Genomic DNA, 26,991 nt, shown 5'->3' with positions numbered 1-26,991 from the left:
GATACACAGATGTACGCAATTGCTTCACTTTGTACAACTTGCATAATTCTTTCATAACCCGGGACATAAAGGGTGTACCTTGGTCCGTAAGCAGTTCCTTACAAATACCCACGCGGCTAAAAACAAGAGATAGCTCTTTGGCTATGGTTTTGGCCGAGGTATTTCGGAGAGGAATTGCTTCCGGATAACGGGTGGCATAGTCCAAAATAACCAAAATGTACTGATGCCCCCTAGCAGACTTCATTATCGGACCTACCAAATCCATTGCGATCCTCTCAAAGGGGACCTCAATGATAGGAAGAGGTACCAGTGGGTTACGGAAATGTGGCATAGGTGCCGACTTCTGACACACAGGGCAGGAGGAACAATACTTTTCTATTTCCTTCATGACCCCAGGCCAATAGAATCTCTGCAGTACCCTCTCTCTGGTTTTCTCTGTCCCCAGATGACCTCCCAGAATGTGTCCATGAGCCAATTCTAACACCAACTTCCTGTAAGGTTTGGGCACTACAAGTTGCTCAATGGTTTCTTCTGCCCTTTGAGCCACTCGATATAGCAGGTCCCTTTCCATAGTGAAGTAAGGATAAGGGCAAGTCTTATCTGGGTTCACTAACTCGCCATCTATTTTCACCAAATTTTCCTGTGCCTTTATTAGGGTGGGGTCTTTTAACTGTTCTGTGGCAAAATTTTCCCTGTGAACCTCAAGATCCGAAAACTCCACAGACGGCATGTTTTCATCTGAGGATGTTGGCTCCTCCCCAGTTTCTCGAGTTTCTCCCGCCAATACCGACAAGGGAAATTCAGGAGAGTCCTCACCACTCCCAGAGGAATTCTGGTCATCTTCCTGGTTTATAGGGGCACCAATGGGGGCCTCAGGACAATCCCAGAGTTCCCAGAATTTTGGAAAATCCCTTCCCACAATAGCATCATGTGGTAAGTGAGCCACTAACCCCACCTGATGAGAGAGGTTACCTTTGGGGGTCTCAAAAAACACTGAAGTTACAGGATACTCTCGGGTGTCCCCATGCACACAAATAACAGCCACCCTGTTCTTCCCAGAGACCTCTGTAGTAACTAATTCAGCTTTTATCAATGTTACCAGGCTACCTGAATCTAGCAACACATCAACATGTCTACTATTAATACACATTTTACATAAATGTTTCTCAGGTCCCCGAATGGCAGTGCATGCAACTGTCGCAAACAGCGACTGACGTCTCTCCCTTATAAAGTCACATTGCATAGGCTCATCCACAACTGGGCAATTGGCTGCAATATGTCCCTCTTGCCGGCAGCGGTAGCAAATAATCTTTTTCGCTGCCTCTTGCAGAATGGGCTTCCTGGGCTGCTCCCGCCAGACCTTAGGTAGAACTCCCACCCTCTCACTCTCTCCACCCTCACCCCTTGGAGTCATCTTACCCGCCACTGGGGATGATCTGGTCTTAGGGGGGAAAGTCCGTGAGTCCCTGAAAGGGGTGGTCAGGTTCTCTGTAGCCAAGTACCTCTCAACCAGATCCACAAGTTTATCTGCATTTTCTGGGTCTCCATGGCTTACCCATTTTTGGATGGCAGTAGGAAGAGCTCTCAGGAAACGATCCATAACCACACGTTCCGCAATGTTTGGTGCAGTCAAAGTCTCTGGCTGCAGCCACTTCCTGCTCAGGTGAATGAGATCATACATTTGAGACCTGGGAGGTTTTCCAACCTGAAAAGTCCAGTTATGCACACGCTGAGCCCGGACGGCCAGGGTGACACCCAGCCGTGCCAATATTTCTGCTTTTAGCACCACATAGTCTTTTGCTTGGTCAGGCTCTAGGTCATAATAAGCTTTCTGCGATTCCCCAGTTAACAGAGGGGCCACCAGTCCAGCCCATTGCTCCTTAGGCCACTTTTCCCTTTCAGCAGTCCTTTCAAATGTGGTCAAAAACACCTCCGGATCATCCTCTCCAGTCATTTTTGTCAGTAAACGGCTCACACCAAAGGATGCGGTATTATTGTAACCACTTGCTTCATTGGTCTGCGGACGTTGCTGTATTAATGTCTCTATTTTCTGTTGAAAATTCTGCTCTTGCTTCTGCAACAGGTCTATGAAGCGGGCTTCAGATCGCTGCTGGGCTTGTTGCTGAGCTTCCAAACTCTGCTGGTGAGCCTTCTGCTGATTTTCCAAACTCTGCTGCAAAGTTGCATTTGTCTGCTGCTGGGCTGCAAGGCTCTGTTGTTGAGCTGCAAGGCTCTTTTGTAAACCTGCATTTGTTTGCTGCTGATTTGCATTTGCTTGTTGCTGGTTTGCATTTGCTAGAGCCAGCTGTCTCAGTATCTCCTCCATGCTGGCCTTAACAAAAAAAAAAAAAAGTGCCCGCATTCTCCACCAACTGTGAGGGGTTAGCTCGGCAGCGGGTGTGTGTGACCCCCTGGATGGGTTCACAACACAAAGTCAGGCACAGCAGACAGCGGTGTAGGTTCAAAAAACAAAAGATCCGGTTTATTTATGCTCCATGCAGTGATACATATAACAGCCAAACAAAATAAAACAAGAAAATAAATCCTGGTCAGCTTGACCTCTAACTACACACATAGACTCCCTGTCTAACAACTGGGTACAGCCTTGTGCTGTACCAGTCCCTGCCTTTGTTGTAAAGGTTTTGCCACACAGGCGTTAACTCACCGCACAGTACAGGTGACACACTCCCCAGTCTATACAACACAAAACTGGTTCCAGGATGGAGCATCTCCCTATGCATGCTGGGGTTTTTTGTAGAGGCCTTAATGAGCCCACTTGCTTCAGCTGGGCTCATTAACTCTTCCCCTCTAATTGTAAAAGTCTGCATAAAGCCTGAATCTAGGACACACATATTTACCATCCTGGATACAACCAGGTGACTTCACCTGCCTGCTGCCACAATATATATATATATATATATATATATATATATATATATACACACACACAAACATACATAAACACATATCTCTGCCATAACTTTATGACCGCTCACATTGATTTTCTCAATATCATGTGAAAGATGGTAGGATATATTAGGCAGCAAGTGAACATGTTACCCCTAAAGTTGATCTGCTGAAACCATAAAAAATGGAAATTGCAGTTTGTTGAAATTGGTGATGTGTAGCCCGCAGACCAGTCAGGCTGCCCATGCTGACCCATGTCCACTGCCAAAAGCACCTACAGTGGGCAGGTGAGCATCAGAATTGGACCATGGAGCAATAGAAGAAGGTGACCTAGTCTGATAAATTATGTTTTCTTTTACATTATCTGGATGGCTGAGTGCATGTGTGTTGTTTAGAGATGGCACCAGTATACAGCATGGGAAGAAGGCAAGCCGGCGAAGGCAGTGATGCTTTGGGCAATATCCTGCTGGGAAACCTTGGGTCCTGACATTCATGTGGATTTTATTTGACATGCAACACCTACTTAAATACTGTTGCTGACCAAATATAGAAGCTGTATTCTCTGATGGCAGTGGCCTCTTTTAGCAGGATAACACGCCCTGCCAAACTGCAAAAGGGATTTAAAGTGGTTGTAAACCCTCCCCCACAACTTTGTCCCATGTAAATCAGCATAAGCTGATAAGTCTGACAAAGGAAAACATTAGACATCTGCACAAGTAAATACTATGAAATAAGTAAGCTATGAACAGGGAAGCAGGGTTGCCATAGAAATTTTGGATTGAGAAGGAGGCTTGGTTAATGTGCTCAATGTAAGGGTGGAAATACACTCCACTGTGGACTCAGAAAACAATACTTAAGATGGTGCTGCCTAACCCCTGGAAACAAGTTTTTTTAAAGTTTCTTTAAACAGTAAGTAATATGCGATTTGGGCTGGATTACAGTGGCTATAGTCTGGTAATGACTTATTATAATGGACTAAATGAAAGGAAGCATCAGAGTGGGAGAGTTTACTTCCTCTTTAAGAGTGGTAAAGACCTAAAGGATCTGCTACTGATGGCTTGGTGCCAGATGCCACAGCGTACCTTCAGAAGTGTAATGGCATCCATGCCTCGACAGGTCAGAACTGTTTTGGCGTCAAAAGAAGGACCTACTCAATATTAGGGGGTGGTCAAAAAAGTTATGCCTGACAAACAGTGGTTCTGGCACTCAATGGTTATTTATTTACTTTGTCAGAGCAAAAAGCAGATCTGAAAATGCCTTAGACACAAAGCATAGAAATCGTATCAAGACCAATAATTGTAACATCACACACGTGAAAGATGTGATCACAAAGTTATAACAGATGAATATAAACTAGTTCAGGTAAGAGAGACTAGCGGTTTTCACTCTGGTCAGGAAAGAAACATATATTTCTGCAGTCAAAAGTAGGATCTCTGAACACAGAAAACCTGAAACAAAAATAAAATTATATAACCATATGTCAAACATAGAACAAATATTTACAAAACTAAATATAATTCAAAAACTTAAATTAAACCTAATGGATATAAAGTGCTAAGTTTAGGAATCCTATAAACTAAGGCCGCGTAAACACGGGCGGATTGTCTGCCCAACTAAGTTCGTCAGACAATCCGACAGACAGTCCGTTCAACTTTTGAATGAACGGACTTGACCACACACGATGAACAGACAGTCCGCTGAAAGCTTGCGCGATGACGTGTACAGCACGTACGACGGGACTAGAAATACGACGTCCAATACACTGCAATGCAACCTTCGGCGTGTAAATCCTTTCTGAGCATGCGCCATACTTAGTCCGTCCAACTTGCCTACTCACGAGCGGACTGTCCGCTGAAACCAAGTTTGGACGGACAAAATTACGGAAATTCCGAAAGACTAAGTCCGTCAGACTGTCCGGACTAAGTTGGGCAGACAATCCGCCCTTGTGTACGCGGCCTAACTCTCTATAGCTTCCTTGTTTTAATTTCAGCACTGAAACAGCCACAAAATGTCTTGCTAGAGGTGCAAAAACAATCTGATTATTCTTAATGGCATATTTGTGTTGGGCATTTCTCTCCTTCACTCGCTGGGTAGTCTCCTCAATATAATGCAGCCCATAGGGACATATAAATGACATAGGAACCAAGACGTGTAACAATTTTACATTTCTATATAGTAACCCTCATGGGGTTGAGTGAATGTTTCACCCTTGTTAATACAGGAGCAATGCATACAAGAAAGTCAAGGATAGCATCTGTTTATTCTATACCAAAAAAAAGTGGTTATGTGCTTAGATCTCACACAGTCTGAACAGAAAACTTGATTATAAATTGTGCGATCTGGTCTAAACAATTGCAAGGGATGATCCTAGAATTCAGTTGCCAAATGGTAATTTTTTTTCTAAAATATTCCAGGGACATCTAATACATTCCAAAATTGTATTAAAAGGGAATGAAATTAGGATACAAACATTATTCTGTCTTACTCTATCTCTAGAGTAATTCCCAACTAATCTAACCTCTTTTTCAATTTCATGTTTTGTATAACCATGTTCAATTAATTTATCAGCCATTTTATAAAGTCTAATCTCACAAACAGATTCATCATTAACAATGCATGGCACTCTTTGTAGCTGACTTCAAGGGTAGAGTTGAACACAGAGGGTGGATGAAAACTGGTGAACAGTTGATTGCGTTCTGTATATTTATTATAGTTCCATAGATATTTCAAAAAGGGGGTTATTATTCATCTTTGTACACAGGCAACTATTTAGGCTTAACCAAAGGTTTAAATATGCTGTTGCCCTAAGGTGTGATGCGACAGCTTGTCTCCCGACAGAGTACTACCTAAGGAAATATTCTTGAACAAATGAAATGTACAAATAGGATGGACACATATGTGCAACAATAAATCTGAATCTGTATGGGCGCTAGGCATCTCCTTAGTAATTGTGACACTACAATTGAAAAGTATTCCACTTTTAAACGAATGAAATTGCATATATATATAACATCTTACATAAGTCCATATATCTAAATTTAAAAAAAGAGAGTCCATCATTTCAATTCTTTTACCACCGTGTGACCAATAGTGAATCTCAACCTCTAAGTAGTGCTCTTCTTATATGCAAACAATCATGCCGCAAACTGGTGTCTCCTGTGATCTTCACCACACACAGACATACACTGCCACTCACCAGATATTGGGACCCAGTTGTTTGTGGATCAGCTTGCGTATAGAAAGTACAATCACTTCCTTCGGACCTCCTGTCCTTCCCTGGATATAAATCTCATAGACTACTCCTGTTCCTTTCAAAACTTCCGCTCCTCACCCAGCATAAGCTCAGGGACAAAAGGCAGACATGCTCCTCATAGTGCAACCAAGTTTTCAATGTATTGAAATATGTAAAAAATACATTAAAATGGCAACTAACACTTCTTAGTGCCTCAGCCTGCATCCAGCGATATCAGCATTTTCTGTAAAGCTCCAGCGGTTTACTCCAATATGGAGACTCTTCCAAAAGCTTGTGCCTCTGTCACTCGGGAGTGATGTCATATACCACATAACCCCGACCTTACGCGAATTCGCCATAATAGCGTCATCAAAAGGCTGAGGTGCATGGCTATTCAGGGTCATTATATACCCTGCACCTAACTAGTACCCTAGGGATTAACCCGCAAGGTACCAAAATCCTTTCTTTTCTCTCAACCTCCTGCTGAGATTGCTGGTTTGTTAATAGACAATCAGATTAAAACATTTCACATAAAAAACATCTAAATGTTTTCCTCCTAGAGGTTTAATTTACCCGCTGTCTTGCAGCCTTGAGCCCTGTTTGGAAACTTCCTCTAAGTTTCACAATATCTTACCTCCAGCACAAGTAATGGGGGCCCTTTCCCCTGACCTTTTGGACTCTATTTTAAAGGTTCAGTCTAGTTGTTTGTTCCACTCCACCTAAGGCTTCAAGTGCTTTCAGAAGCAAATGATGCTAAGACGGCTGGGAACCCAGGGATTACTAAAACATTTTCTCTGGTTTCTTGTGGGCCTTGGTGGCCCTCTCTCCATAAGGAATTCCATTCCTATGTAAAAGCGTGGAGGACTTGTGCTCACTCTAAGTCCTCAAAAGTCAAACCCTCTGGATTTCCCCTTTCTCTGCCTGTCCCTAAACGCCCTTGGATGCACATCCAGGCTAACTTGTCCTCAGGTTCTGCTGCCTCTAAAGCTGCTGATACGGTTCAGTCTGCCTCTGCAGTAATTATTCTGGTCCAGCCCATGCCAATTGAGCCTCCTGATTTTTAATATTCAGGACTTTCAGTAACCTGGCCTCACCCTCCTGCAACTACATCTGCTTAAACATGTCTAAGAAGTTTCATCCATCCTTTGGATAGACTGCCTCATTTAGCCAGGTGGGGCATTTGACCTTTTCTGCAAGTCACTCTGCACCCAGCCTGTGTTCCAGCTATATTCAGCTTGACTCTAGTGACATGTCACCTGCTATTCAGCCTGACGTTACTTGTTCCTTGTCTACTATCCCGTTTGACTCCATAGACTCTCTGCCTGATAACCAACCTGACCTTGCTGATCCCCTGACCATTTCCCAGCCTGTTGGTGCTTTACCGGATTCCCAGCCTGCTCCAAGTTGTCGGGGGGTCCCTCCTTAGAGGGGGGATGTCAGGAGCGTGTAAACACCCCTGTTCTTTGACAGCTTCTAGTTTCATTCAAGCATCCTAGTTTTGACTATAATGCATTCCTGGCTGTCTGTCCACCTGCAAGGTGATTGATGTGGCCAGTCTCTGGGTGGAGATTAAACCTGATTTAAGCCAGCCAAACCTGCAGTCTCATGCTTGCGTTATTGTGTTTGTTACACGTGCTCCAAGCTCCCTGTATGTCTGCCCTGCTCTGCTAGATTGGATTTCTTTATTGACGACCTTGAATCGGATATCGACTGCCTGCCTTTTGACTATGGATTAACCCTGACTATTATGAACCATGCCTGCCTTGTACCTGGACTGTCGTTGAACCACTCTGCCTGTCTGTCAACCGCAAGTACCTGTTTGCTTTGCATAATTCGCCTGCCCCAGCATGGTGGCCAGGCCCTATAGCATTGTATATAAGTCCTGGGGGCAACTGGGTACTGGTAGGCCTGCTTGCCTTATGGGAAAAGGGGCTGCTATAGGTGAGGTAGACAATTCCGATGGACAAAGTGCCACGCATGCTCAGAATAAATTACGAGACGAAAGCTATTGGCTGTTTATAATCCAGTCATAGGTGTTTTACGTCACCGCAGAACGACCGGATTTTCCGACAACTTTGTGCGACCGTGTGTATGCTAGACAAGTTTGGGCCAAAATCAGACGGATTTTGTCATCGGAATGTCCAACCGTATGTACGGGGCATTACTTTTTAAAATATTTATAAATATAGGTATAGGGTCTGGGATTAAAAGTACAATTTCTGTCTTTGCGGATGACATCACGCTATGCAGTGAAATAATGTCATTATAGGATGTCTCCAATTTACAAGCTGACCTCAATGCACTGTTTATTTGGGCAACTATGTGACAGATGAGGTTAAATGTTGAAAAAAGTTATGCACTTGTGGGCTAAGAATATGCATGCATCATACATACTAGGGGGAGTACAACTGGGGGAATCAATGGTGGAGAAGGATCTGGGTGTTCTGGTAGATCATAAGCTTAATAATAGCATGCAATGCCAAGCTGTGGTTTCCAAAGCGAGCAAAGTCCTGTCTTGTATAAAGAGAGGTATGGACTCCAGAGAAAGAGATATAATTTTACCCCTGTACAAATCATTAGTAAGACCTCATGTGGAATATGCAGTTCAGTTTTGGGCATCAGTTCACAAAAAGGATATCGGGACCTGGAGAAAGTGCAGAGAAGGACAACTAAACTGATAAGAGGCATGGAGCAGCTCAGCTATGAGGAAAGATTAGAGGAACTGAGTTTATTTTCTCTTGAGAAGAAGAGATTAAGGGGGGATATAATCAGCATGTATAAATACATAAGAGGTCCATATAGTGAACTTGGTGTTGAGTTATTCACTTTAAGGTTACCACAGAGGACAAGGGGACACTCTTTATGCCTAGAGAACAAGAGATTTAATCTTCAAATACAGGAAGGTTTCTTGACAGTAAGAACTGTGAAAACGTGGAATAGACTCCCTCCAGAGGTGGTTCTGGCCAGCTCAGTAGATTGCTTTAAAAAAGGCCAGGATTATTTTCTAAATGTACATAATATAACTGGATACTAACATTTATAACTAAAGTTGATCCAGGGAAAATTCAATTGCCTCTTGGTGGATAAGGAAGGATTCTTTTTCCTCTGCTGGAGCAAATTGTATCATCCTTACCTGTTTTTTTTTTTTTGCCTTCCTCTGGATCAACTGTGGGTATAGGATTGTGTATATAGGATTGTATGATGTTTTTGTTTCCCCTTTTATTGATTGTACTGGATGGACTTTTTTCAACCAAACTATGTACGTGAAGATGATACACATCAAGGTTACACAGTATACGTTTGCTTTCTACTATAAATTAGTGAACGTTTGTTACAGTAAAGAGTTGATCATTACAATTTGATAACCTTTTAAATTCAATAGTTTTTATTAAGTTTCAAGACATACAATTAACATTTGTGTATAGTATTTGTAAAGTAGATATTATCCATGTCATGGTAATGCAATAGAGTTTGTCTGCTTACCTGTCTCCATGTGTTCATCTCTAGAGACCAGCTGACTGTCACCTGACTGCTTTTATAATCCCTCCTCTGACATGGCTCTACCCTAGCTCCTATCAGAGAACTCTATATTAACCTGTGCACTGCAAGCCAACCCTGCTGATCAACCTTTGTGTGTTTGGCTTCCTGTTACCTCCCGTGTGCTCTTCATTTGTTCTGTTACCGACTTTGGCGTGTCCCTGACTATCCCTGTTTGCCTGTGACCCTGAACCTTTGGCGTGAACTCTGCTGTCCTTGTCTGCTTGTAGCCCGACCTTGGCTTATTCCCTTACTATCCCTATCCTCCTGCTGCCTACTGTGGGTGTGAGCTGGGGGACCCTGGGGGTCACAACCTGGAGCCAGTTTCAGCCCAGTCCATCCTCACCACTAGAGGCTCTGGTGAACGCCTGCTGGCTCTTAGACTCCGCGCCCCAGGGAATCATACGCTCTAACCCCAGTGGGATCCATCTTGGTGTTCCGGCGGCCCTGCCTTCCTTATCACGTTGACTCCTGTCCGCAGCAGTCAGCCGTAGGGTCCACTACCTTGCGGTGCACTCCTGATCCCTACGGTGTGCATCTGTCACCTGGCCTCAAGGTGACCTGACAATCCAATATAATTTACAGATTGTATAGGATATGAAAGCATATTGCGTTTCAGCTGGATGGTTCAGGTATGTTTTAAAATTTATGCCTTCACTTATATAAACTTAGAACACAGTATAACATAAAAACATAGTCATACTGATAACTTAGTTGAATTAAAAACTTGAAAAAATAAAGTTACAAAAGTACACAGTCAGACAGTAAATTGTTGCTTGCTATTACTGCTGCTGCTCATTCTATACCATTCTACCCAATTTTTTCCACCTGGAGCACATAGTTTGGTGGTTGCGTTGAGTTGATGCAAACATACTGTGTAATCTTGAACCATATGTAGCGTGGATGTTTGTTGTTTCCACTACCTCAGTAATTGGGGGTGGTCTCAAATCCTTCCAGTGTCTCATTATTGACAATCTGGCACTGAGGAGGATGTGAGTTACCATGACTCTTGATACCGCTGTCATGGACTCTACTCCTAAGGACAGAATAGCGTTGTGTAATCAGTCTGAATATTTTGGTCCAGAAAGTACACATGGCTGGACATGTCCACATGATATGATATAGTGTACCATTACATCCACAGTTCCTCCAGCATAGTGGGGAAGCCTGAGAGGTAATCTTGGATATTCAATAGGGTGTCAAATACCAATGCAGTAATATTCTATGAGTCAGTTCCCATAAGTTGACACTCTTGGATGCTGCATATATGGCGTGTAATGCTTTTTGCCATTGCTCTGCTGTACAGGATATACCAATATCCTGTTCCAATGCTTTAATGGTTATGGATTTTGTAAATTCGTTTTTGTTGTGTAGCATATTGTAAAACAGTGAGATACCTTTAATTTTGGTTAGGGGGTAGGTGAAAAATAGAACTATTCTCCACGTTAGATAAGTAGTGGTATGTGGGTTAGTATGGATGAAATTAGTGATTTGTAGATATCTATAATGGTCATGGTCCTCTATTCTAATTGTATGGATCTAAATGTTTTTAGTATGGGGCCTACCATAGGGTCTTTTATCACTGTTATGCCCTTATTCACCCAGTGTGATATGTGTATGTCTGGAATGATCATGGGTATACTAGATATGGTAAGTGGCAGGAGTTTAGTTGAGGTATCCCCAAACTGCATGTTTGAAAGGGAATTCCATGATTGTAGTGTGGCCACCATTGTGGGTGAAAGATTTGCTATACTTATGAAATCTGATGGATAATAACAGGTCATATAAGTCCTGACCTTGAATTTGTGATTTCTCCAATCCCAGCCATCTGGCATCAGATGACCGCGACTGGGGGAACAAGGCCTTTGTGCGAGAATTGCGGCAGTGTGGTAATCTTTTAAATTTACTTGTCTTACTCTGCACGCTTTCCTAGATGCCACCAGTTTCTTAAATGCAAATCTTGCTCTTTTTCCTTGCCACAGATACTTATTTAGGAGGGATTGGGAGTTGGAAAAGAAGGAACTGGGGACCAGTATTGGAAGGGTTCTGAACAAATAAAGTAGCTGCGGTAGAAGTACCATTTTAAGGGCTGCTAACCGGCCAGACCATGATAATTCTACCTTTGCTAAGTCTTGAATTTTTTACGCTGAGGAATGGGATGTAGTTGGACTAAGTGTTCAGTGGAAGCTGTCAAAGTTATTTCTAGGTATTTTATCCCATCATCTTTCCAAGTGTAAGGAAATTGTGCCCTGAGTTTTTCTCTTAAAGGTAGGTCAACACCTAGTCCTAATATATATTATTTGCTCTCATTAACCTTATAGTATGAGTCCCGGTTAAACATTTCTAAAGCGGAATGTACCAAAGCAAGGGAAGTTTCAACCTCTGTAAAAGACTTATGGTGTGAGTATAATTTTGTGTTGGGAATCCCTTAATATCAGGGTGCGTGCGGATATAAGTAGCTAAAGGCTCCATTAGCAAGTTAAATATCAGAGGGGAGAGGGGGCATCCCTGTCGAGTCTCATTGGAGATATTGAAGGGCTTGGTTAACACACTTGAGATTTATACTTGTGCGGACGGTTTAGAATAGAGGGCCAGAATTGCCAACATGATAGGGCCGGAGAATCTAAACCCCGTCAATACTTGAGTGAGGTATCGCCAGTGGATTCAATCAAAGGCTTCTCTGCATCCAACGCCAACAGCAGAGAAGGTCCTCTACGAAGCCCTGCTAGGTGAATAATATTTGTTAACCTGCGTGTAGCATCTGAGGTTTGTCTGCGTTTGGTGAAACCTGTCTGGTCTGGGTGGAATTTGATAACCTTTTATTTTGTTGTGTAAATTAATGCTTTTCTTACTGTTTTGTAGGAAAGTTTGTCCTGGGATATTAATTACAAAGTTAAGGGTTTTTACACACCATAAGTCATTATATACATACAGAACTATGTATATTAGCATATGAAACACCTTCTAAGAGAAGTAATATCGAATATGCATGTGTTCTAAGACTTTGACTTATTACATTTGTCTCATGGACTGGGGTTAAACATTAATTCCTCTCTTCTTTGCTCTCCTGCTTTTCACAACTCGAATCCAGGACACAATGACAGAGTTTGGGGAAATTCTACAAAATGTTGGGGAATTTGGCCGATTCCAGAAATTTTTGGTATTTCAGATGTGTTTACTCAGTTTCTTGAACTCCTTCCACATGTTTGGACAAGTATTTATGGGAATATCAGTGCCTCACCATTGCAATACCAGCTGGATCTTAGAAAAGAATCCAAACCTAACTGAAGAATATCAACTGAATTTAACCATCCCTCATTACACAGAAGGCAGCTATGAGCAATGCCTCATGTACACTCCTGTGGACTGGGATATAGAATCTATTGAAAGATATGGACTGAACAGCACAGAGGTCTGCCAGGATGGATGGGTGTATGATATGTCACAGCAGAAGTCAACGCTGGTCACAGAGGTCTGTAAATATTGATTTCTCAGTTGACATGCTTGTTGTATTGACAGACAGCCTTTGATGCCTTGCCATTGTTGTAGGTAGACTGAAAACCCACAGACCAATTTTCCAAAATCAACAAAATTCCATAAATTGACAACATGGTGCAGAGAAACTTGACCCCTATCACATTTAAATGTGAACTTTCATAAAGCTAATTGAAGCTTACTTTTAATGTATTGCCGTGAATACTGTTGGTAATAAATATGCATTTTTTTGTGTGTGGCAGCTAGTCAATAATTAAAACCCAGTCCAGAAGTTTTTTGCGCACTGTTAATACAACAGAACTCTCCACTTAAATATTAAACACTAACAGTGTATTAAAATGATTGTATAAAACATTTATTCACACAAATACCTGGAAGTCTAATATATGGGGGGAAAAAAAGCACTGTGAACGAATGCAGAAAATAATAAAGCTATTTCTTATTTATAACTAAAAAAGTGACATAATATAAAATGTTTTTAAAAAAAGTCAGTTTGATGGTAAAATTGCTAATATGATTGTAATAGGCTTAGGGAGAGTCATCTGATGTTATTTACCTGTCATGTTTATGTCTAAATGATCATACACAAGATTTGAAGTTAATAATTTCTTGGAAAGTGATATGAAAAATCTGATAAATGTTATATGTTGTTTCTTACTGAAAAAATTTATGAAGGAGAAGTTCCTCCAAAATAACCTCAACACAAAAATGTGGGGATACCATTGGAAATCTCTGTACTGTTTTCCATTGTTCTGAAATATGAGTGCAAAGATAAGAGTACAGTTCTTAGGTGGTCTTTTGAATATGATCTATATAGTCAGTCAATAAGCATATTAAATGAAAGGATCATTAGATGGTCAGTTCTTTGTTAAACCATGGAAAAGCCTTTCTGCACTATTAGCCTACAATTAAAGTTGTTTTTCTTTAAATTTTGGATAGGTTGGGGGAAGGGTTAGCCCTTGTACACACGGTCAGAGATTCTGACGGAATGTGTCCTATTGGACCATTTTGTCGGATATTCTGACTGTGTGTGGTCTCCATCAGACTGTTTCCATCGGAATATCCGACGGAGCAACTTTTCCAACTTGCCGGTAAAATTTTCAGACAAAATGATCCGATCGGACATACTCCGATCATGTGTAGCCTACTTCGATGGACAAAGTGGCAGGCATGCTCAGATCAAATTCCTAGACCAAAGCTATTGGCTACTAGCCTGAACGTAGTCCCGTCGTAACGAAATAACGTCATCACGTTATGTACAATCGGATTTTCCGACAACTTTGTCCGACCGTGTGTATGCAACATCACTTCCGGACCTCTTCCGGAATTACTCAGACGGATTTGGTTGCCGGAATCTCCGACCGTGTGTATGGGGGCTTAGACCGTCTGTCAAGTTTTTATTGATGCCTGTGTCCCCTGTTTGAGAGATTTACCACTCTACACTCTCAAAGGTTTTTAAAATGATACAAATATTAATTTTCACAAAGTCTGCTGCTTTAGTGTTTTTAGATCTTTTTGTCAGATGTCCCTTTGGTATACTGAATTATAATTTCAAGCATTTTATAAGTGTCAAAGGCTTTTATTGAGAATTACATTAAGTTAATGCAAAGAGTCAATATTTGCAGTGTTGACCCTTCTTTTTCAAGACCTCTGCAATTCGCCCTGGCATGCTATCAACTTCAGGACCACATCCTGACTGATGGCAGCCCATTCTTGCATAATCAATACTTGGAGTTTATCAGAATTTGTGTTTTTTTTTTTTTTTCACCCACCTCTTGAGGATTGACCACAAGTTCTCAATGGGATTAAGTTCTGGGGAGTTTTCTGGCCATGGACCCAAAATTTTGATGTTTGTTCCCCAAGCCACTGAGTTATCCTTTTGCCTTATGGCAAGGTGCTCCATCATGCTGGAAAAGGCATTGTTCGTCACCAAACTGTTCTTGGAAGGTTGGGAGAAGTTGCTCTCGGAGGATGTTTTTGTACCATTCTTTTTTCATGGCTGTGTTGTGAGTGAGCCCACTCCCTTGGCTGAGAAGCAACCCCAAACATGAATGGTCTCTGGATGCATGTTGGCATGACACTGGAATAATGGTAGTGCCCACCTTTTCTTTCCTGGACAAGTTTTTTTCCGGATGCCCCAAACAATCGGAAAAGAGATTCATCAGAAAAAATAATTTTACCCCAGTCCTCAGCAGAGATACAAAAAACACAGTCACTTCCAGCCCTAATAGGTCTTCCAAGGTGTGGAGTAACAGATATCAAATAAAATGGGGGCGTGAAAGGTATATATGGTATCCAGAAATGGGTGGATGCTGCCTTCCTCAGATGGGGTAATCTGAAAGGAACTACAAGAAAAACAGAAATGGAAGGCGCGCACACCTAGTGCATTACCAAAGATAATTTAATAATAAAAATGTTTTATGCACAAATGTTTTTATGGCCTTTTGTCAGTTGCATTTTATGAGTACCCACTTTTATATAAATCATTTTTATTATTAAATTATCTTTGGTAATGCACTAGGTGTGCGTGCCTTCCTTCTTTGCTGTTCTTCTTGACACCAGGCCATCCTCCTAAAGATTTCTTCTCACTGTTCGTGTAGATGCGCTCACATCTGCCTGCTGCTATTCCTAAGCAAGCTCTGCACTGGTGGTGCCCCGATCCCACAGCTTTATTAATTGTAGGAGATGGTCCTGACACTTGCTGGACTCTCTTGGGCATCCTGAAGCCTTCTTCACAAATGCAGTGGAAATGTTTTTTTAGGGGATTAAAGTGTAACTCCACCCTAACTAACTAAATCCCTGCATCTACAGACATCTACAATCTAAGAATAACCTATCTAGCCATGTAAAGAAGAAAGCAGTATACATACCTTTTTTGAAGCTGATCCGATCCAGTCTCCAGTAGCGGAAGCTCTGTAGAGGACACAGCCGACATGTGACGTCACCTATAGACTTAATATTTCCTCTGTATCCGTCTCCACAATGAAGCCCCAGCTGACAGCTCAGTGTGGGATCGGGTCAGATCGGCTTAAAAAAAAAGGTATGTATACTGCTTTCTTTTTTACAGGGCTAGTGTTCGATCATGGATGTCTATAGATGCAGTAATTTTAGTGTTAGGGTGGACTTTTACTTTAAGTTTATTTTCATGGCAAAGAGGGACTTTGTAAATACTGCAATTCATCTGATCACTCTTTATAACATTATGGATTATATGCAAATTGCCATTATAAAAACTGAGGCAGTAGCCTGTGTGAAAATTAATATTTGTGTCATTATCTAAACTTTTGGCCATGGCTGTATTTATAGAGCTATAGAAAAATCGTGATTAAATATCCCAAATTTTAGCGCTGTCCCAAGAGAGGATGGGAAATGGAAACAATGTATCTGGAACAACTGTCTTAGCCCTTGTACACACGGTCGGACATTCCGACGGAAAATGTCCGATCGGACCGTGTTGTCGGATAATCCGACCGTGTGTGGGCTCCATCGGACTGTTTCCGTCGGAATAACCGACGGACCAAGTTTTCCAGCTTGGCTATAAAATTTTCCCACAACATGATCCAATAGGACTTTGTCCGATCATGTGTAGAGAATTCCGATCGAACAAAGTGCCACGCATGCTCAGATCAAATTCCTACACCAAAGCTATTGACTACTAGCGTGAACGTAGTCCCGTCATAATGAAATAACGCCATCACGTTCTGAACGATCTGATTTTCCGACAACTTTGTCCGACCGTGTGTATGCAACAGTTATGGACAAAATTTGTCGTACAAAATCCGACGGATTTGGTTGTCGGAATGTCTGACCGTGTGTACAAGGGCTAAGAGAGAAATTCCCTTAATTTTTGTAGATTTTTTTTTCTAACTTCTTGTTGCATCACTGAGATGGGAGGTACACAGACAGCGAAAAATTAATTGTCTGGTTTTTAACCCTTCCATACTCTAATATAAAACAAAACAAATGTAGGATATACATGCACTTTAATAATATGTGTACTGTTAGGACAATTGGTGAAACCAATTAAACAATTTTTTGCATTTCATTCAATGTAAGTTTGACCTGGTGTGTCACAGAAAGGAACAGAAGGATCTCTCCCAGTCCATTCATATGTTGGGGCTGCTTATTGGATCTGTTATTTTCGGTCATTTAGGAGACAGGTAAGAATGTTTATTATTTTTATTTATGCATATTGTTAAAAAGGACAGATTGATATTGTCACGTCTTCTTTTTAAATATATATTTTTGCTGGGCTGGTTCTATTTTCTGGGTGAAATGCAGACATTAAAGGGGCTGTAAACCCTCATGTTTTTTCACCTTAATGCATTCTATGCAGCTTACATGCTAGCTTACATGTTGAACAAATGTCTAATTAATTTATGGTACAGGTCTATATATACACTATATTCCCAATACTTTTGGAAATATAGTGTATATATAGACCTGTACCATAAATTAATTAGACATTTGTTCAACATGTTAGCTAGCATTTTTAGCTGGGCTACACTTCCACATTGGCTTCCTTTCCATCTTACCGTGAGAGAGACCTTAGGCTCAGCTCACAAAGTTATTTTCAAATTTCCTTGGACTCTTTCAATTTTTAAAATTACTTATTTTTGTTTAAAATGGGGATTACTATCATAGCTTTGTAAAATGAGTCTCTTGTGTCCTTTTAGATTAAAGCGGAGCTAGACTGCACCTGAAGGATTTACTTCCTGGAATCTATCTGCCCTTAGCTCATAGATAAAGAGGCAGCCTCAAAATTAAGCTAGATACCATCGTCCCAATTAATGTATATAGAAAAAAATGAGCATGGAGCTCAAACATATAGGAAAAAACTCAGAAAGAGGATTGTGGGAACAATAGGGACTATTGCGGTATCGTATAATAATCTAGTAATAGTCATTAAAATTCAATCACATATTATTATGAATAACTACACACAGGTAGTGAAAAGACATATACACAAAAAAATCAAAACAAACAAAGCAAAATATACTCAATCCTTTAGGGGGACAGAATAGATACAGGGGTTATTAAAAAGTTCTCAATAAGGAGGGATTTTTTTCATGAGTGTAGAATTGATGTGTAAATCCGACCGGTTTCACGGCACTAGAAAGGCCGCTTCCTCAGGGAACGTCACCTACAAATCCCTGGAACTCCCAAACCCCTCAACACCAGAGTGACCAACTTCGAGACACCCAAAGTTAGGGTGCCCCCCCTGGGGGCGGACACGGGGGGTATGCAATAAGTAGAAGGACTATACACTACAGATGGAAAACCCAACTTTGTCAGAATAACAAAAAAATGCTGCACTGCATATGGCCAGACAAGTCTTAAGCCGCGTACACACGGGCGGACTGTCTGGCCAACTTAGTCCGTCGAAACACATTTCAGCGGACAGTCCGCTCGTGTGTGGGCTTCAGCGGACTTTTTCAGCGTGCAGTCTGGCGGACTAAGTATTTCGGAATTTCCGTAATATTGTCCGTCGTACTTTGGTTTCAGCGGACAATCCGCTCGTGAGTAGGCTAGTTCGACGGACTAAGTATGGCGCATGCTCAGAAAGGATTTACACGGCGAAAGGTTGCATTGCTGTGTATTGGACTTCCTATTTCTAGTCCCGTCGTACGTGCTGTACACGTCATCGCGCAAACTTTCGACGGACTGTTTTGCATCCGTGTGTGTTCAAGTCCGTTCATTCGAAAGTAGGACGGACTGTCCGTCGGATTGTCTGACGGACTAAGTTGGCCATGCAGTCCGCCCGTGTGTACGCGGCTTTAGGTGTAAAGGACCAGCAAGTTTGGTAGTAGTTTGTTCTTTAAGTTGATAACCAAATACGTGTGTGTGTCTTCCACAATGATGCCGCTCAGCGGCATCATTGTGGAAGAGACACACACGTATTTGGTTATCAACTTAAAGAACAAACTACTACCAAACTTGCTGGTCCTTTACACCTAAAGCCGCGTACACACGGGCGGACTGCATGGCCAACTTAGTCCGTCAGACAATCCGACGGACAGTCCGTCCTACTTTCGAATGAACGGACTTGAACACACACGGATGCAAAACAGTCCGTCGAAAGTTTGCGCGATGACGTGTACAGCACGTACGACGGGACTAGAAATAGGAAGTCCAATACACAGCAATGCAACCTTTCGCCGTGTAAAAAAATGCTGCACTGCATATGGCCAGACAAGTCTTAAGCCGCGTACACACGGGCGGACTGTCTGGCCAACTTAGTCCGTCGAAACACATTTCAGCGGACAGTCCGCTCGTGTGTGGGCTTCAGCGGACTTTTTCAGCGTGCAGTCTGGCGGACTAAGTATTTCGGAATTTCCGTAATATTGTCCGTCGTACTTTGGTTTCAGCGGACAATCCACTCGTGAGTAGGCTAGTTCGACGGACTAAGTATGGCGCATGCTCAGAAAGGATTTACACGGCGAAAGGTTGCATTGCTGTGTATTGGACTTCCTATTTCTAGTCCCGTCGTACGTGCTGTACACGTCATCGCGCAAACTTTCGACGGACTGTTTTGCATCCGTGTGTGTTCAAGTCCGTTCATTCGAAAGTAGGACGGACTGTCCGTCGGATTGTCTGACGGACTAAGTTGGCCATGCAGTCCGCCCGTGTGTACGCGGCTTTAGGTGTAAAGGACCAGCAAGTTTGGTAGTAGTTTGTTCTTTAAGTTGATAACCAAATACGTGTGTGTCTCTTCCACAATGATGCCGCTCAGCGGCATCATTGTGGAAGAGACACACACGTATTTGGTTATCAACTTAAAGAACAAACTACTACCAAACTTGCTGGTCCTTTACACCTAAGACTTGTCTGGCCATATGCAGTGCAGCATTTTTTAGTTATTCTGACAAAGTTGGGTTTTCCATCTGTAGTGTATAGTCCTTCTACTTATTGCATACCCCCCGTGTCCGCCCCCAGGGGGGGCACCCTAACTTTGGGTGTCTCGAAGTTGGTCGCTCTGGTGTTGAGGGGTTTGGGAGTTCCAGGGATTTGTAGGTGACGTTCCCTGAGGAAGCGGCCTTTCTAGTGCCGCGAAACCGGTCGGATTTACACGTCAATTCTACACTCATGAAAAAAATCCCTCCTTATTGAGAACTTTTCAATAACCCCTGTATCTATTCTGTCCCCTTAAAGGATTGAGTATATTTTGCTTTGTTTGTTTTGATTTTTTTGTGTATATGTCTTTTCACTACCTGTGTGTAGTTATTCATAATAAAATGCGATTGAATTTTAATGACTATTATTAGATTATTATACGATACCGCAATAGTCCCTATTGTTCCCACTAAACCCTTAGGAAATCCTCTTTCTGAGTTTTTTCCTATATGTTTGAGCTCCATGCTCATTTTTTTTTATGCCCTTAGCTCATACAGACAGGCAGGAGGGTGTGCTTAGCTGAGAAAACCCCTCCTCCTCTCCTAAAGGACCCTGGGATGTATCATGCAATTTTCCTAGGCCTGGAAACCAGGAAGTGACTGAAGAAATGTAAAAAAAAAAAAGTTTACAACAAGTGAATATAATATATACTTTCCAATCTATTTACTAATGCTAGCAGCATAAGGATTATAGTCAATATTGATTGAAAAAGTGAAGTTCTACTTTAAAGTGATTGTACTTCCACTGTGCAGTCCGTTTTGTCCCACGGTGGCTATCGCAGCTTCTCCCCACATTGGATAACCCCCTAGGAGAAGTGCTCTCCCGGGGGGTTACCTTGCAGGTCCGTTCCCAAGTCCATCATTTGGCATCCATAGCCGCCAAATATTTGACTCGACCCCGCCCCCCCGGCGCCCGCAGACATTACATTTGATTGACATCAGCAGGAGCCAATAGCTGCGCTGCTATCAATCTATCCAATCAAGAGCCGAGAACCCCCAGCAGAGGGACAGCTCGTCCTCGGCGGGTTAATTTCCAGGGCTCAGGTAAGTAAAATGGTAGGGCTGGGGGGCCAGTCACTGCCAGGTGTTTTTTCACCTTAATGCACAGGATGCATTAAGGTGAAAAAACACAACGGTTTACAACCCCTTTAATGTCTGCATTTCACCCATAAAACAGAACCAGCCCAGCAAAAATATATATTAAAAAAGAAGACGTGACAATATCAATCTGTCCTTTTTAACAATGTATTAAAAATATGATGATATGGGTGGATTTAGTAAAGGCAAATAGCCTATGCACTTTGCAAGTGCAGTTGTGCTCTTTTTTTAAATGCCGTAAAGCTTCACGTTGTAAAGAATACCCAATCAGGTACAAGAACAATTTTAAAAAGCATTTTTGCTTGCACATGATTGGATGATGGAAATCAGCAGAGCTTTATCACATTGAGGCCGGGTTCACACTGGTACGACATACACTCTAACTTTGGGAGCTCATGTTGTATGAAATGTACAGATCAATGGTTCCCTATGAAAGCCATCTTATCTGTTCCAACACAAGTCAGTCCGACTTTGAAAAAGGTTCCTGCACCACTTTGGTCCAACTTTGGTCCTACTTCAGCCCATTGAATATCACTGAAGTTGGATCAAAGTAGGATCCTTGTCCTAACCATCCGACATGGTGATTACAGCAGCAGTAAAAGGAATTTATGTCACAATGGGATTGTTTTGATTGGTCAAAGGACAAGTCGTACTAGCTAGGTCAGAGCAAAATCTTATTTTGTTCATTCAAGTTGGCTGTAAGTTGCACCAATGTAGGACCAATGTCTCAGTGCTGAGTAGGATGACAGTTGTACAATATCGTGTGGTACCAGTAGGGTTGCCAACTTTTCTTCAAGTCAAACTCAAACACTTTAGCGGAGCACAGCAATTTTTTTATACGCTATATACTTTACGATTAAATAACATTTCTAATCGTATGAAGTTAATCATAAGAATCCCCTTTTACATCAGAGTACACAGAGTCCCCCTTTACATCAGAGTCCAACGAGATCCCCCTTTATATCAGAGTCCACCAAGATCCCCCTTTACATCAGAGTCCACAGAGATCCCCTTTACATCATAGTCCACAAAGTCCCCATTTACATCTGAATCTACAGAGTCCCTCTTTTTCATCTGAACCCACAAAGTTCCCCTTTACATCTGAACTTGAAGATTTTCCTTATACTGTAGATTCTGATGTAAGGGAGAACTCTGGGGACTCTGACATAAGGGATGCTCTGGAAACCCTGATTTAAGGGGGGACACTGAGAACTTTGATGTACGAAGGTGTTAGTGCTGGGTAGTGTGAGAGAGAGTGTAACAGACACTTCTGGCTTAGACAACTGCAGCCAGCAACCCTGCTGGGAAGTCATAGTCCAGTATGAATAATGTGTCCGGGTTTCACACAGTCTGAAACCCGGAAGCATGATTTCAAACCCAAACTGTCTGGGTGAATCCCGGACAGGTGGCAACCCTGGGTACCAGTGTGAAACTAGCCTTACTAAGCTCTGGGGAAAACAAGTGCAATTGCACTTGCAAAGTGCACAGTCTATTTGGCTTTAGTAAATAAACCCCAGTGTTGCATAAAAGTGTATATACAATAACTGCACCTTTTTGTCTATTCTCTTTAAGGATTGGTAGACGTCCTGTTATGTTAATCTCAATTTTAATGATGTTTTCCTTTGGTGTCGGAGCAGCATTTGTTCCATATTTTTATGTCTATATGATTCTGCGTTGTATGGTAGGAATTGGAATGGCTGGTGTTATGCTGAACAATCTCACATTAGGTAATATATATACATTATATACACATATTTTCCTTTCTGCAAATGTAATATTATATAAATCTAATTTTGATTCAGGTCTCTTGTACACAATTGGCATACAGAGTAAAATAGAAATGCAACAGACAGACCCAAATCACTCAACCATAGAATGGGCTAGCAGTTATGTGTGGTAGTAACATGCACCCTATTGATCCTGTCCCATGCTGCATGCAATCCACTGGAGGAATTGAGATATCTAAAACAGAATATTATTATTATTTCAGTTACTTATATAGCGCCATCAATTTATGCAGTGCTTTACAATTCATGAATGTTGGTAATAATAATATTAAATATAATAACAATAATGATGGCAACGATGATAATAAAAAAATAATGGCAACAATAAAAATAATAATCCCCCCCCGGAGTCGTCGGTAGCGGCGGAGGTGATCGCGTCCTCTTACTGGCTTGGTATGGGGACAAGTGAGGGGAAGATGGCCCATCCGTCTCCATATCATTGCAGGGTGGAAGCGACGTCAAAATGTCACTTCTGCCCATAGCTCTTAAAGGGACATTTAAAAAAAAAAATATTTTTAAATGACAAAATGATATATTTTTTATTGCATTTTAGTGTAAATATGAGATCCGAGATCTCCTATTTAAGAGGACCTGTCATGCTTTTTTCTATTACAAGGGATGTTTATATTCCTTGTAATAGGAATAAAAGTGACACAATTTTTTTTTAAAAGAGCAGTGTAAAAATAAAAAATAAAAGGCAAAATAAATAAGAAAGAAAATAATTTTTAAACGCGCTCTGCCCTGCCGAGCTTGCATGCTGAAGCGAAAGCATATGTGAGTGGTGCCCGCATATGAAAGCGGGGTTCAAACCACACATGTGAGCTATCGCCACGATAGCGCGAGAGCAATAATTCTTGCCCTAGACTTCCTCTGTAACTCAAAACATGCAACCTGTACAATTTTTTAAACGTCGCCTATGGAGATTTTTAACGGTAAAAGTTTGTTTCCATGAGTGGGTGCAATTTTGAAGCGTGACATGTTGAGTATCAATTTACTTGGCTTAACATTATCTTTCACAATATAAAAAGAATTGGGCTAACTTTACTGTTTAATTCAAAAAAGGTGTAATTTTTCCAAAAAAAGTGCGCTTGTAAGACTGCTGCGTGAATACGGTGTGACAGAACGTATTGCAATGACTTACATTTTATTCTCTAGGGTGTTAGAAAAAAAAAAATATATATATATATATATATATATAATATTTGGGGGTTCTAAGTAATTTTCTAGCAAAAAAACTGTTTTTAACTTGTAAACACCAAATCTCAGAAAGAGGCTCGGTCCTTTCTGAGATTTGATTAATAATAGTATAAATAGTCATATGAGCCTGATCGACAGAATAAATCCGTAACAGCATTATACATCCAATATACATCTCAATACATGATATTCAAAAAATGAAATATTAAAATCCATAGTTAAAACAAACTGGTCTTGGCACCTTTTGTTGTGGACTCGTACACACTCATAGCCCTTGTACACACGGTCAGACATTCTGACAACCAAATTAGTTGGATTTTGTCGGAAAATCCGATTGTACATAACGTGATGACGTTATTTCATTACGACGGGACTACGTTCAGGCTAGTAGCCAATAGCTTTGGTCTAGGAATTTGATCTGAGCATGCGTGGCACTTTGTCCGTCGGAGTAGGCTACACATGATCGGAGTATGTCTGATCGGAGCATTTTGTCGGAAAATTTTACGAACAAGTTGGAAAACTTGGTCCGTCGGATACTCAGACGGAAACTCAGATGGAAACAGTCCGATGGAGACCACACACAGTCGGAATATCCGACAAAACAGTCCGATAGGACACATTCAGTCGGAATCTCCGACCGTGTGTACAAGGGCATACACACTTATACACTTTTGTATAAGTGTGTCCCTTGGAGGGCATTATACGCCTGTAGTTACTCATCAGAAGTGGGATGCAATAATAAACTAAAGATGGATAAATAAGAAAAGTCTATTAGCATACAATGCCCTCCAAGGGACACACTTATACATAAGTGTATTAGTGTGTACGAGGCCACAACAAAGGGTGTCAAGACTAGTTTGTTTTAACTATGGATTTTAATATTTCATTTTTTGAATATCATGTATTGAGATGTATATTGGATGCATAATGCTAATTCGGATTTATTCTGTCGATCATGCTCATATGACTATTTATACTATTATTAATCTTTAATGTGTACATTACAGTTTACTGAGATGTTTATAATTTACAATGAAAAAATATTAATACTAATGTCAATGTTATTATTACAATTATTATTATGATTATTGCCATCATTATTGTTATTATATTTAATATCATTATTACCAACATTCATGAATTGATTAAATGTGTGGAGCAGTCATGCAACATATTGCATGATTGTGGCATTACATTGCATCCATTTTTATCAAATTGTATATGATTTACTCTCATGTTAAATATTTATGCAATTCATGCAAAGTCCCACTATCCCCTCTGTTTCTATATATTCATGTATCAGGCATGGAGGCATGTTGGTGCTAGCTGTGGCAGGTCACACTTGTCCTTATTTTGCCATATTATTTGACCATAGATAAAGCACAAAAGCCAGATAAAATCACAGTCATGTGTGAACAACAAAGGCTAATTTAAAAGGTAAAAGCCCAAGTCTCATCCGGCCTCAAACACTAAATAGAGGGTCCAGCACTTGTGATGGAATCAGGCTCAAGGTTCACATACCAGCCAGAAGGCTTGCCGGGATTAGCTGTTTGTGTCCCGCAGATAATGTACACTTCAGAGTGGTGTGTGGTAAAGGTGGAGCCCACCAAGAAAATGGCTGCTCACAGACAATAATTAGGCAGTCCAAGTGAGATGATGTGCCCAATCCAGTGGCCCATGTCAGAGGAAGGGGAGGGACCAGGGGGCTCTCTCTCCAATCAGATAACGCATTTAAAAGATCCCGGCTTCTTAAAAGATCATTTAAAAGATCCCGGCTTCTTAAATAACAACTAAGCAGGAAGCTTTGAAACTGCCCTTTCTCAGGCTTAGTGCTAAGCTTGGCTTCTGCCAGTATAGGAGACTTTTTCATTTTAGTCTGTTATTCAGTGGTTGTTCTTTTAATCAAACCTGTTCTTTTTTTTTTTTTTTCACTTTTTGAAGCTGAAGTCTATGCAGACACCAAGTCAAATATGCCAAATATGGACAAAGCCCAATTGGCCTGTATTTGGCAGCTTGCCACAAATACAGGGATTGCCCCAAGAGAGAGTCATTGGCCAAAGAGAGTACCAAATGAAAAATCCTTAGAAGTCCAAAGTTTTTATTGTTAACCACTTCAATACTGGGTACTTTCACCCCTTCTTGCCCAGGACAATTTTCAGCTTTCAGCGCTGTCGCACTTTGAATGACAATTGTGCGGTCATGCAACACTACCCAAACTAATTTTGTTTTTATCATTTTCTTCCCACAAATAGAACTTTCTTTTGGTGGTATTTGATCACCTCTGGGGTTTTTATTTTTTACTAAACAAACTAAAAAAGACAGAAATTTTTGAAAAAAAAACGGTTTTCTTAGTTTCAGTTCGAAAATTTTGTTTTCACTTTCACTGCACTGATAAGGAGGCACTGATATGTAGAATAGATGGGCACTGATAGGCAGCACTGATATGCAGCACTGATAGCCACTGACAGGCAACACTGATGGCCACTGACAACCGGCTGTGATGGAAACTGACAGGCGGTACTTATTGGCACTGATGGGCAGCACTGATGATGAGGTACTAATGCGGTTCTGACCAGTGTTACTGTAGGGCACTGATTGGCACTTTATTGGGCACTGACAGGCGATCCTGAGAGGGCACTGACTGGCAGCTGATGGGCACCTTTTTGGCAGCTGTGGTGGTACATCTGATGGAGGCTGCGCTGCTAATAAATGTGCTGATTATCAGCACAGACCCCCCCTCTGACAGGGAGAGCCACCTGTCAGAGGCTTCTTACCATGATCGGAGATGTGGCGTGTCAGACTGACACACTGCACTCGCGATCGCCATGCTGTGCGTCTCCGCGGG

The 26,991-nt window shown here is 41.5% G+C and overlaps 1 protein-coding gene across 2 annotated transcripts in view; it reads left to right on the top strand.

Annotated features, from left to right (window-relative positions):
* The first annotated feature begins 12,702 nt into the window (after positions 1–12,702).
* The window catches only part of LOC143996255 (solute carrier family 22 member 13-like), a 55,363-nt gene continuing 41,074 nt past the window's right edge, over positions 12,703–26,991 (top strand). The window contains exons 1-3 of one of the 2 annotated variants that reach the window (XM_077491221.1): positions 12,703–13,148; positions 17,228–17,331; positions 22,735–22,889. In XM_077491221.1, coding sequence (XP_077347347.1) covers positions 12,774–13,148; positions 17,228–17,331; positions 22,735–22,889 — 634 coding nt within the window. In that variant the 5' untranslated portion in view covers positions 12,703–12,773. The remainder of the gene's footprint in view (positions 13,149–17,227; positions 17,332–22,734; positions 22,890–26,991) is intronic. The other variant, XM_077491220.1, reaches the window with a different exon arrangement.

Source organism: Lithobates pipiens, unplaced genomic scaffold, assembly GCF_037356315.1.
Source record: "Lithobates pipiens isolate NorthernLeopardFrog02 unplaced genomic scaffold, aLitPip1_a1.2 Scaffold_19, whole genome shotgun sequence".
NCBI classification, from domain to species: domain Eukaryota; kingdom Metazoa; phylum Chordata; class Amphibia; order Anura; family Ranidae; genus Lithobates; species Lithobates pipiens.
This window is presented reverse-complemented; position numbering and strand designations above follow the sequence as displayed.